At 46.3% G+C, this 13,519-nt stretch overlaps 1 protein-coding gene across 1 annotated transcript in view; it reads left to right on the top strand.

The window, feature by feature from the left end:
* The window catches only part of GATA4 (GATA binding protein 4), a 42,506-nt gene extending 34,123 nt beyond the window's left edge, over positions 1-8,383 (top strand). Inside the window, exons 3-7 of the mRNA XM_035110885.3 lie at positions 586-752; positions 1,986-2,111; positions 2,958-3,045; positions 4,176-4,327; positions 6,601-8,383. Coding sequence (XP_034966776.1) covers positions 586-752; positions 1,986-2,111; positions 2,958-3,045; positions 4,176-4,327; positions 6,601-6,783 — 716 coding nt within the window. The 3' untranslated portion in view covers positions 6,784-8,383. The remainder of the gene's footprint in view (positions 1-585; positions 753-1,985; positions 2,112-2,957; positions 3,046-4,175; positions 4,328-6,600) is intronic.
* The last annotated feature ends 5,136 nt before the right edge of the window (positions 8,384-13,519 follow it).

The raw sequence follows: 13,519 nt of genomic DNA, 5'->3' as shown, positions 1-13,519 counted from the left end.
TGCTGAGATCTGCCTGTTTTTGCTATTTATTTTGTGTTTTTGTTTTTGCCACTCTTTCGGTTTTGCTTTTGTGACTGTGTGTAACCCAGTTCAGCTACTGATCGATTGATTGTGTGACTGCAGTACATTGTTTATTGCTTTCATTTTATGGATAGTTAGATAGTAAAATTCATGTTGAATTGCTGTTTTTGGGGATGTTTTTAAAAGTCTGGAATGGATTAATGCATTTTGCATTACTACCTATGGGAAAGTGCGCCTTGGTTTTGGACGCTTTGGTTTTGGAATGGACTTCCGGAACGGATTAAGTTTGAGAAACAAGGTACCACTTTACAAGAAAGCAGATTCCGACTTAACATCAGAAAAAGCTTTCTGACAGTAAGAACTGTTTGACAGTGGAACCGTCTCCCTCAGGAGGTGGTAGACTCCTTGGAAGTTTTTAAGCAGAGGTTGGATGGCCACCTGTCAGGAATACTTTCACTGTGATTCCTGCATTGCAGGGGGTTCCTTGCAATGCCACAACTCTATGATTCTGCGAGACCAACTCTTGCATCCTCTTTCTCTCCCCCTTCCTCTTGCTACCTGCAGATTTTTATGATGATTACTCCGAAGGCCGGGAATGCGTCAACTGCGGAGCGATGTCCACCCCGCTGTGGCGAAGAGACGGCACCGGCCATTACCTGTGCAATGCTTGCGGTCTCTACCACAAGATAAACGGCATTAACCGACCGCTGATCAAACCCCAGAGGAGGCTGGTAAGAAAACACCTGCGCTAACCTAGGATGCCATCTCTGAACTCGGCCCGGAAGCGCGATCTCAGTTGCTGGCGGCCAATTAGAAATTTCCATTCCATAGTTTATGATATTGCGTCATTGCTCATTTTATTTTTAACACAAAGGTTTCCAAAGTGGGCTATCGCTCCCCCTAGTGGCGGTGGGATTACCTAGGAGGCGCTAAGATGCTTGAAGACAGTAAAAAGTAAAGTAAAAAAGACAGAAGGCGGTTGCTGGAGATGTGAATGACTATCATACTCTGAACATCCTTGGATCAAGTTCATCAGTTTTGTTGAACTAATTAAACTAGTTTTCATTGGATTTTGGCGGAACTGATGGGTTACTGCGTTGAGTTTTATTGCTTTGTTAGTGGGTCATGCAAACTGACATTCTGAATAACGCCTTTTGTAAGGGAAGGGGCACCGGGGAGGAGTTTTAGGAACCAAGAGGGTGTTGGCCCCCCAAAGTTTGGAAACCATGGTTTAAACGTATCATCGCCATTCTTTAATTTATTACCTGCCCTCCAGCAGCTCCCAGGTTAGAGCACTTTAAAATTCAGGATTTAAAAAAGGGATTGCAGGAATAGGGTGGGCCCTGAAAACGCATGTATCAGATGTCAAAGGTCAGGGTAGAAGGGACCCTGAGGATCATTTAGTCCAACCCCCTGCAATGCATTAATATGCAGTTGTCCTGTAAGGGGATCGAACCTGCAACCTTGCCATTATCAGCACCACGCTCTAACCAACTGAGCTATCCAGGTTGCATCTTCGGCATTTGCAAAAGCTGTGTAGTGAAGAAGCCAGAGGCACCTCTGTGGGCAGGGAATTCCACAACTTAGGGGCCGCTGCAGGGAAGGCCCTGTCCGAGGCCAGTCTGGCTGAGCTTCTGAGGGTGAAGGAACGACCAAGGGGGGGCCCTCTGTGGATCTTAATACCTGAGGGGATCTGTAGGAAAGGAGCCGGTCTCTCAGATGCTTAGGGCCCGAGTCGTTTCGGGCTTTGAACCCAAACCGTGAGCATCTTGAATTGAGCCCAGAATCAAACTGGCAGCTGACGTAGCTGTTTTAGAACAGGGGTTGTGTGAGATCTAGAGGTGACCACAGCAGGAACCCAGCCTCTGCAGCCTCTGCAGGTATTCTGAAATAAGAATGGTTTGCCCAAGGCCACTGGTGAGTTAACAGCCATTTGTTCTCGCTTCCGACCCTTGTTCCCACAGTCGGCTTCCCGTCGGATCGGACTCTCATGCGCCAATTGCCATACCACTACGACCACGCTGTGGCGCCGGAATGCAGAAGGCGAGCCGGTCTGTAACGCCTGCGGTTTATACATGAAGCTCCACGGGGTAAGGACAATGTGCCAAAGCAGAGCATTCATTTTGCAGTCTCTCTGGAGCATGGAATATGTAGTGTCTGAAAATGCTCTCCCTGCTTGGCTTTTCCCGCGCGTTGGGGAACTTTTTAATTTTGTTCAGTCCTTCCATTTATTTTCTCACCCTTCCCTCCAAGAGGTAAGAGCAACACACACCAAAGAAGATCATACATCTTGCAGTCTCTCTGGAACATGGAATATGTAGTGTACACTGCACCATGGAACTACTGTCCGTGCTTGGCTTTTCTCTGTGGTGTGACATGTTTCTGTGGAACTATTTAATTTTGTTCAACCATAAAACGGAAAGAAAACACTTATTCAATCAGTGCATAGTTTAAACTGTGGAACTCCCTGCCACAGGAGGCAGCGATGGCCACCAACCATTTTTGAAAGGGGATTAGACAAAATTCACAGGGGAGGGGGCTGTTGATGGCTACTAGACCCGGCGACCATGCTCTGCCCTCCACAGTTTGAAGCAGCAATGCTTCTGAATACCAGTTGCTTGTAAACCACAGGAGGAGAAAAGGCTCTTGTGCTCGAATCCTGATTGTGGGTTTCCCACAGGGATGTGGTTTTGCTCCTGTGGGAAAAGGATGCTGGACTTAGATGAGCCCTTGGCCGGATCCTGCAGGCACTTCTTATGTTCAGACGCTCTTAGATTGTCTTCCTTGCGGTGAGATGAAAACCTGCTCCGAAACAGTTCTGCCTCAATTCCTGGATTTGCAGTCCCGCTCCCGTTGGCCATGGACTGTTGCAATATTGAGAGGGGTTAATGTTTCTGGGTTTTTGTGCATGCTCTAAAAGGTTGCTCTCTTCTTAGGTCCCGAGGCCTTTAGCAATGCGGAAGGAAGGGATCCAGACCAGGAAGCGGAAACCAAAGAATTTAAACAAATCCAAGGCGCCAACAGGTGACTGCCCCATTGCTTGTACCGCTTCACAACCCAAGTCAGAAATAATGAAACAATTTGTACAGATCATAGAACCATAGAATTTTAGTCCCAACTAAAGAAGAATGGCAATTTAAGCTGATGGAATGTGGTGCAACTTGCCGACTCATAATAATAATAATAATAATAATAATAATAATAATAATAATAATAATAATAATAATTTATTATTTATACCCTGCCCATCTGGCTGGGTTTCCCCAGCCACTCTGGGTGGCTTCCAACAAATGATTAAAAAATACATTAAAACATCTGCCATTAAAAACTTCGCTAAACAGGGCTGCCTTCAGATGTCTTCTAAACATCAACAAGAAGAACATACGTTTAGACAAGATTGGAAAATGTTTATTGAATATATGGGGGGGTGAATTGTGGACACTTGTAAAAGGTTGGTAGCATTTAGATAAATTCAACCGTGTAAATAAGTTTTGATGGATGTAATAACGTAATACTGAGCGGTTTATGTGAAATATGCAGGGATGCATGGCATGCAAAATGAATCATGGAAAGAGAAGAAGGGAAGTCATTGATATTTTAAGGATGTTTAAATAAGTATTCTAAATTGTAAAACAGAAAATTTGAACCACCAACCTTCTGGTTAACAGCAAAACCCCATTGCGCCACACAATTAATATTCCATAAATGCCTCAGGGAAAGCCTTCTTAAACGAAAACAGTTCGAACTGTTAATTCTTAAAGTTTGACAATGGAACGATCTCCCTCGGGAGGTTGTGGACTCTCCTTCCTTGGAGGTTTTTAAGCAGAGGTTCGATGGTCACCTGCCATGGATGTTTTAGCTGAGATTCCTGAATTACAGGGGGTTGGACTGGATGACCCTTGGGGTCCCTTCCCATTCTACATCACGACGTTGCAATTTATGTAATTTCAGCTGATTCCAGAGGACTTGAGCTGCAATGCTAAAAGCCCAAGGGAGATCCACCCGATGCCCAGTTTGTTATCTTTGCAAAAAAAAAAAACGGAAGCCCCCCCCCCCATGATGAAAAAATTGACCACAACAAAATCTGGCACAGTTTCAAGACAGACCTAGTTTAACACATTGTTGTCTTCTCCCTTCTCTTCCGCCATGCCCAGGGACTGCCAGTAGCGACAGCCTTCCCTCTTCCATCAGCTCTGCTCCCTGCACCAGCACGACAACCACCACAACTGCCGTGGAAGAAATGCGCCCCATCAAAATGGAACCAGGGATCTCCTCTCATTATGGGCATACGGCGCCCATTCCACAGGTAAGGGAGGAAGGAACGAAACACCACAGGAGGAACGGGGCAAAAGGAAAAGATTGTGGGCCCAACTCGTGGGGCAATTATAGAATCGTAGAACTGTAGAATTAGAGGGGACCCTGCGGGTTCAACCCCCTGCAATGCAGGAATTGTACCTAAAGAGTCCCTGATGGATGGCCACTTGCAGGGCCGGATATAGCTTTGATGTGGCCCTACGCTACTGACGGTAATGGGGCCCTTTATATGTCCAGCTGTCCTTTGTCAACAACAAATTGTCGCCGTTTTTTGTGTTGATGTTGAATATATGCTACGTGGTAATTTATGGACTTAATAGGTATCTAAAGCCATTTGCACATGCAGAACGTAGGCACACTATATATAGAAATGAGCAAACCAGTGTTTGCTGCTGTGTGTCGGTTTTATCTTATATTTTGGGAATGTACATTCAGGGTTTTTTTTCCTTTAATTTTTTTGGGGGCCCCCCAAGAGAGTGGGGCCCTAAGCCAGGTACCCCCCAAATTGTGGCCCTCCAGATGTTTTGGCCTACAACTCCCACGATCCCTAGCTAACAGGTCCAGTGGTCGGGGAAGATGGGAATTTTAGTCCAAAACATCTGGAGGGCCGAAGTTTGGGGATGCCTGCCCTAAGCTATAGCTTGTTTAGCTTATTCGTAAATCCGCCACTGGCCACCCAAGATTTGTTTAAAAGCCCTCAATGGAGGCAAGCCCACCACCTTCCGAGGGAGTCAGTTCCACTTTCGAACAGCTCCTACCCCCAGAAAATCATTCCTGATGTTTAGTTGAACTTCTTGTCATTTGAACCCAGTGGTTCGGTTCCTCCCCTCGGAGCAGGAGAAAGCAAGCCGTTAGCTAGACGTCATCAAGGACTGAACACAGGGCTTTAAACATCGACATGAGCCCCTCTCAGTTTAATCAATTGGTACCATATGCCGTCCTTCCTCCAGAGCGCAAAGCACCCCCTGTTTTTATCCTCACTGCAGCCATGAGATGGAGGTTTGAGCAGGGCTAAGACCTCAGAATTGCAGGATATGCTTTTTAAAATATTTCTTCTTCTTTGGCGACCACTCGTGGCCGAGTAAGATTGTCCTCCATAAACACGGTTTTAACAATGGGTCCGTAAGTGACTGTGGAGGCCAATTCTGGATCCACACGTCCTTCCAGTGGGGACATTGGTTTCCAGGTGGGAGTTGATCACGGTGTGGATTTGCCAAGCGTGCCTTCCTCTTAGCACGTTTCTCCCTTGCATCCTGAGTTCAATTGTCTTCGAAGCCCAGGACACCTTTGGTAAAGGCTGTTCTCCAACTGGAGCGCTCGCAGGCCAGTGTTTCCCAATTGTTGGTGTTTATACTACATTTTTAAAGATTTGCCTTGAGACAGTCTTTGAACCTCTTTTGTTGACCACCAGCATTACGCTTTCCATTTTTAATATGCACCCATCCCCCCGGATCATCTTCTACGTTTGGCAAAGGGGTCAGTATCTTGTAGCCATTAGGGCATCTCCCCCGAATGCCTTACGTAAAGGTAAAGGGGCCCCTGACCATCAGGTCCAGTCGTGTCCGACTCTGGGGTTGCGGCGCTCATCTCACTCTATAGGCCAAGGGAGCCGTCGTTTGTCCGCAGACAGCTTCCGGGTCATGTGGACAGCATGACTAAGCCGCTTCTGGCGAACCAGAGCAGCGCACGGAAACGCCATTTACCTTCCCGCTGGAGCGGTCCCTATTTATCTACTTGCACTTTGACGTGCTTTCGAACTGCTGGGTTGGCAGGAGCAGGGACTCAACAACGGGAGCTCACCCCGTTGCAGGGATTCGAACCGCCAACCTTCTGATCAGCAAGCCTTAGGCTCTGTGGTTTAACCCACAGCGCCACCTGGGTCCTTACAAAAACACTTACAAAAACATTACTGAGAGGACAGGAGCAATTCCTGGCAGGAATGCGGCCCTCAGCCCTGAAATGGTTGCCGGTGCCAACCCATGCACTAGGGCAGTGTTTCTCAACCAGTGTGCTTCCAGATGTTTTGGGACTACAACTCCCATCATCCCTAGCTAGCAAGACCAGTGGTCAGGAATGATGGGAGTTGTAGTCCCAAAACATCTGGAGGCACACTGGTTGAGAAACACTGCACTAGGGTATAATTAATCTGTATTAAGCGTATTATTTTGTATAATTGTGAGTTGCTGCTGTTAATTACTTCCATTGATAATCTGTTTCTCTATCTATCTCCATTCTGTCTCCATGCCCCCCCCCCAAAAAAATCAGGCATTCTCAGTCTCTGCCATGTCTGGACATGGACCTGCTCTTCACTCTGCCATGCCGAGCCTCAAACTTTCCCCACAAAGCTACCCGGCAGCTATGAGCCAGTCTCCGCAGCCCAGCTCCAAGCAAGACTCCTGGAACAGTCTGGTCCTGGGCGAAAGCCATGGAGACATTATCACGGCATAACAATCTCTGCCCTGCAGCTTCAGGCTCGGGATACGAAGGCATCTTCCCACCATCAGACATGCCTTTGTTTTCTTTTGCTTGCTTTCGTCAGCCAATTTCCTGAGGGCTGTAGATCCCGATCCGAGGGCCGGGCACACGCCGTCCCTCGAAAGCCTCTCCGAGGCGCATTCTTTCTCGCGAAGGATTCTGGGTGCTGTGGTTCATCCCTCACAGAGTCGGGATTCCCAGCAACCTTTGGCGAACTACCATGCCCAGAATTCTTTGAGGGGAACAAATATGCTTTGGAGGTGATCTGTGTACACAACCATTCCAGATTGTGCTATCGAAAGGTTTTGTTTGGAGGCTTGCTTTGAAAACGCTTCTGTGAAGTTGCCGCCACGCTTGGAACGAACGAGGTCTTCAGTTGCTTCAGAGCTTCGAATGCCTTCAGGGAAACTGACAGAAACTCCAGTTAAAAGTATGTATACACTTGCCCAAATCTGGCCCTGCAGTCTTCGACAGCACTCTTGTTGCCTTTTGCTATCTATTAAAATTCCCCGCTCTGGCCCAACAGGAGGAGAAAAGATTCCTTTGCACTGGCATTCCCTGGAATATAGAATCATAGAACCAAGAGAATTTTAGAGTTGGCAGGGACCCCAAAGGATCATCTAGTCCAACCCCCTGCAATGCAGGAATGGTGATCATTTCCAAGATGATTCCCGGGGGCAGGCTTTGGCTGTGTGGATGGGTTTTCCAGACATCTGATCCTCATTGAAATACCCAAAGGCCAGATAACTGCAAGATTATGCCGCCGAGCTGTCCACAAATCTATCCCCTCTGACGGATCTTTCACCTTGCCCAATGTCCCTGGAAAGGCAACCAGGTTTTTTCCACACAGCTGAATGATCGAGTCTTGAAAAAGCAAAGCGATGGACATGAATTGTGCAAGAGGAGAAGAGAGAATATGTGGACCAAACAATACCCCAATACTTACGAGTGATGGGGGGGCGGTCAGCGGCTGGCAACCCCCATGGACAGATCTGGCTCCTCTCAGTGGTGATATTTGCCCACTTGGATACCAGCAGTCGATTCTTTGAAACGAGGGGTGAGCAGACTCACGAGGGACTAGTTGGGGTGTTATCCCTCCATGTCCCCCGTTCGATTGTCAAAACGTACCCACCCACAACGCAAAAGAACCCTTGTTGCTGGTCAGGACACTCGGGTTACGGTCGCCGATGACTGCAACGCTGAATGAATACTTAAGATTTATTTTGGGTTTTCTCCTTCCCTGAATGGAGGACTGCAATCCCATAATAAGCCAGGATGGAAAAGGAGCTGCCTTGTGCAGCAAATGCCACAGATAAACACTAAGTGAAAGACTTCAGGGTCTGGGAAAAGACACGAGAGCTGTTTTGAAAAGCGTGGAACAGAGTTGCCGGGTTCTGGATACCACGGCTAGTGACTCTTGCCAGAGGAATCTCTTGCATCCAGCAGTTTTGCAACTGCCTGCACTGTGCCAGTGTTAATTTAATTGCTTTTCTGACATCTGGATTATGCCTCCTCCTCTTCCTCCTCTCCATACCCATTGCTATCAATAAAACTTATTTTTATTATTTTCAAAGCAGCTGTGCCAGGGTTCCCACCAGGAATGGATCCGAAAGAGGGACTTCCTACCGCCCTTAGGAACACAGGAAGCTACCTGAGTCAGGCGGCTGCTCCATCTGTCTCAGTACTGTTGACACGGACTGGCAGCAGCTATCTCCAGGATCTGCAGACTGGGGTCTCGACCAGCCCTATCTGGAGATGCTGGGGATTCATAGAATCTTAGAGGTGGAAGGGACCCAAGGGTCATCTAGTCCAACCCCCTGCAATGCAGGAATCACAGCTAAAGTACCCATGACAGATGGTCATCCAACCTCTGCTTAAAAACCTCCAAGGAAGGAGAGTCCACCACCTCTTGTGGGAATCTGTTCCACTGCTAAACAGCTCTGACTGCCAGAAAGGTTCCGAATGTTTAGTCGGAATCTCCTTTCTTCTAATCTAACTTGAAGCCATTGGCCTGAGTCCTACCCTCCAGAGCAGGAGAAAACAAGCTTGTTCCCTCTTCCATGTGACAGCTCTTTAAATATTTGAAGGTGGCTCTCATACATAGCTGTCAACCCTCCCTTTTTTGCAGGAAACTCCCTTATTCCAAGCCACAGCTGTCAACCTTCCCTTTTTTTTGCTGGAAATTTCCTTATTCCAGCGCCGTTTCCCACTGCTATCCTGGATTGTTAGATATACTGTAGACTGTCCCCGGGACAGGTGAGGCTGCTGATCCCTTATTTTCAAATCCGAAAGTTGACAGCTATGCTCTCCTATCTCCGTCTCCTCTTTTCCAGGCTAAACATACCCAGCTCCTTCAACCGTTCCTCATAAGGTATGGTTTCCAGACCCTTGATCATCTTGGTCGCCCTCCTCTGCGCACCTTCCAGCATGTCAATATCCTTCTTAAATTGTGGTGCCCAGAATTGGACACAGTATTCCAGGTGTGGTCTGACCAAGGCAGAATAGAGTGGGACTATTACTTCCCTTTGATCGAACCTTGGCCCTTCTGCATGCAATGGACTCCCCAGATTAAAATCTCTTTCATTCTCACACAAAACGCTCTTGCTTTTTTGAAAGGAAGAGGTGGAATGTGGGTCACAGGTGGCGCAGTCCTTAAACAGCAGCTCGCTTGATCGGTGATCAGCTTTGTTGGGACACAACAATTACCGTCATTTAACCAACACTAATCCTGGCCTGTTTAAAAACAATATTGCAAAGCTGCTGTTTAACATTCCCACTCCTGCAAACATCAAGGAGCTATAAAGCTCTTGAGCCGATTTAAACCAAAGCAAGCCCAGTCTTGCCTATCTGAAAGCAAACAGAATGGCTTTATTAAGCTTAATCCTCAAAGCTTTTCGGTGCATTTTACACTTGACCTTGTTCGATTTGGCCCTCCTTTGCAAATCTCACAGGCTCCAGACTGTAATCAATTGATGGAGAAGATGGGTCAGCTCAATCTTTAGATTAAAGTGTTTCAGTCATGGAGGGCGCATTTTGTGTACAGAAGATTTGATCCCCGGCATGGCTAGTTACCTGAATCGGATGGCAAGTGGTAGAGGAGATATGAGAGTCCCTGGATCAACGTCTTTGGACTACAACTCCCATCAGCCGCTGGAGGGCACCACCTTGGCAAATGCTGCCCTAGAGAGCTGCTGCCCATCAGACAATACTAATCTAGATGGACATAAACACCTTTCCAGTTATAGCCTTCAGTTCTGCCTTGAAGAGAACTTTTGTCTGGGGCCACGGTTTGGACGTTTAACTGAGGCCGCAAACCTTGTGCGACTCGCCCAGCCGAACCCTGGCTGGCGTTCTTCCTCAGTGGCGCTCCCGTCAATCTGGAGGCAGCGTTTGGTTAGCAAGCCACAAGTTGGATCTGCTGGTGCCCAGCGCTGAAACGATGACATGGTGGCAAGGGGCTTTCTTGCAGGAACGTTCTTAGAAGGCAGACCTATGCTTTTTGCCTAATGTCCATGCATTTCATAAAGGGCCCACTTACATTTTCCTCCAATATTTCAGGTGCTAGGGAGCCCCAAGACACCTGACCCCCTTCTGCCACCAAATGAACATTAATTAAAACACATCGCAGCTTTTGTAAAATCTCTGCCAAACCCTTTGTGGCAGTTTAATGCAGCTCATTCTCCTTTCCTGAAAGATACAGTAGTCTTTCTGCCATGGTAGGCATTTGTGAGGGCCAGATCTTGGGCATTATTAAGTTTAATAATTTACATTGCTGAGGGCTGTTGTTCCTTCCCTGCAACGTGAAAAAAATAGCCTTTGCAGCCTCTGTGGCTGTCACACGTGCGAGGATGCTCATAAGAAGAACTCATGCTATAACTTCTTCCCTGCTAAACATTCCAGGAACTGTAGCAGCTGGGGAGGCTGCAAATTATTTACATGTGCAAGCACCATGTAACAAAAATGGGAAGACCAACCTTCAAACCACATCTAAAAACTTAGCCCTTCCCCAGGTTTTCGGGTTTGAAACCTCTACACCTCAACCCAAATGTCCAGCAGAACATTGGTTGTCATTTTTGGAATGGAATTAAGACTTTTTGGAATGGAATTAAGATTTATAAACCTCTTGGTATGTTGTCTTTTGGTTAAAAGAAAACAATAAAATATAGATACAGTAAAATGAAAGGAGAATTCCCTGGATGCCTGCTCCAGGTTTGGGGCAAGTACTCTTTCGTGAGAGAGCCCCAGCAGAAATTTAAAATCACAAAAGCATGCAGCAAAGTCAAGCGTGGAAATGGAGCCTTTAAAATATCCGCTTCTAAGTTGCTTCCAAAGTCTCCCGATTCCCTTAGCATAGAAAAGGACCACACATTTGGCAAGTCAAAAATGGTTTACTTACAAACTCTTCAAAGGTCAGATTCATGTGCTTTTCCATACATCAGTCAGAAAACACGGGCAGCAAAATTTAAGATTGGAACTGATCTTAATATGAGATGGTGGTGAAAGTTCCTAAATGTGGTGAAAGTTCCTAAATTAATTGTATAAAAACACAAAGATGGCTTGCTTAAGCCTCGTAGATTCCTTACCGGAAGGGTTTACATGATACACATGTGGTGGAAAGTGGGAGAACAAAGATTTGGTAGCCCTTTGAATGTGAGCAGAGGTGACCTAGTCAAACCTTGTAGGACAGCATACACTATGGTCTTAATCCCTCCATGCATTAATTCGAGTTGAGCACGTTGGTTACAAAACCCAGGGGACAGTGCCAGGGTTTGGCCGCATTTTCATTTTTTAAAAAATCATCTTTTGTATCATTCAGATGCTTCTCTGACTAAGGGACCCTCCTTTTGCACATAGGTGGAGCATGCCGAGATCTGCGGAGACGGAATTGGCACGCACGTTTCATCCTACAGGGATGTTTTTTCCTTTTCTTTTTAATATAGTACGTTACTCAAAATATGCACTGAAAATTTATCCTGTGTTCCAGCTCCAGCCATTTCCGGAGGCTTATTATGGGGTGCAGGAATTGTCCTTGCTCTGACAGCTGGTCTGGGGAGAGGGGTGGCTTCTCCTCCTGGAGAGGAGGCAAAAGACAGGCAGGGACCTGATGCATCCCCAGAGGGAGGTGCCATCCATCAGTTTACGGGGAAAAGAAATTGCTTTCTGAAATTATGAAAGGTGTGAAATTCTTGTGGCTTTTTGCTGTGCATACCTTACTCTCAGGGTGACTGAGGGGTTTGCGGGGAGTTTATTTCCTTCTGCAAAAGAGTGTACTGCATTTTTCAGCCTTGCTGTTTGCCTGTACGTATTTCCCTAAACCTCATGGCATTCTCAACTTGGCTTTCTCATTTGCACAAGAAGGTTAGGTACCCTCTATTCTGCAACTGCTCTTTTTTGTTGGTTTTTTTTTTGCATGAAATTTTATTAACTTTTAAACAAATCCATGTGGATTTTAAAAAAAGTAAAGGGGAGGACTTCCCTTAAAAACAAAATCAGCAGGCACCCTGATCTCCAGCTGGCTTCCCCAGTTTTCTATGCTTCAATTAGTGCCTGGGGTAGATGTCATAAGTAAGGCATTGCATGGGGGTGGACTAGATGACCCTTCGGATCTCTTCCAACTCTACAGTTCTATGAATCTGTGACACTTCCCATTGTGCTTTTCTTAAAAATAAATCAGGAAGCTCAGGTAACCAGGTAGGCTGCAGAGCTCTGGAGAAATGTCGAAAGGGGAAGTGACCCTCTCCGTTGTTTTCATCACTCTGTGCCAAGAAACGCTCCACCTGTTGAACTTCCAAGTATTTTATTTTACAAAAGAAGTGACAGCCAAATTTTGATGTGTTCTAGGTGAGCCATCCTGGAGCTTAGCTGAGGATGCAGACCTGTGCCTTTACCACGCCAGGCTGCAGGAGGGAGGTTGTATTAGGCAAGACTTCCACCATGCTGTAAATAAATAAGTTAACAAGACACCCCCCCTGCAATTAGAAAACTAGTTTATCAGGGAGAGGGCTGGGGCGGGATATTTCTCCCTGACATGCTACTTTTCTATGTGCAGAGAGTTTGAAGCATTTGATTGTGTGAGCCCCCACCTTTGGTGGAAGTGCTGGAGTCCAGAAACAAGGTTGACCACCTCAAGTTGAACTACTTTGAACTGTAAGTTGAACTACTTTGAACGTAGTTCACCCTAGTTGGCAGCCCTGGATGGTTAGGCTAGCTAGGGGAAATGACCAGCATCTTCGGGCCAAAAAACTGGTTGGTAACCTTAAGTGACATTCATACTATTTCTTTAATAATAATAATAATAAAAAAAAAACAATCCATGTATTTTTAGCATGATAAGTGTCTGTGGAAAGGTGCTGTTCCAAGAAGATGCTTGCTTGAATGGTCGATGGCGAGGCAGGAGCCCGAACAAGTTTAAGATTATTTAAAGTTATAATATATACGTGTGAATCTCTCTCTATATTATGATGCAATATGACTACCGATCTGCATACTGACTTCACCTGTTAGAATGAACGGAAATAAATGGACAAGCATTCATTTCCAAATCGAGAAAGTCTTCCTCCTTCGTCCTTTCGCTTCTCAAAATCTCTTCGCTGCAGCGATTGAGGATGCAAAAAAATCCGGCTTGCCAGTTCTGCGCATGCGCACACACCAGAAAGCAACAAAACTCCCTCGTAATGGAGCAATAAAACTGCTAGCACATGTGTAAAGC

This window comes from Zootoca vivipara, chromosome 3 (assembly GCF_965207765.1).
Source record: "Zootoca vivipara chromosome 3, rZooViv2.hap1.1, whole genome shotgun sequence".
In the NCBI taxonomy this organism is placed as follows: Eukaryota; Metazoa; Chordata; class Lepidosauria; order Squamata; family Lacertidae; genus Zootoca; species Zootoca vivipara.
Note: the sequence above shows the minus strand (reverse complement) of the source record. Positions and strands in the feature narration are given on the sequence as shown.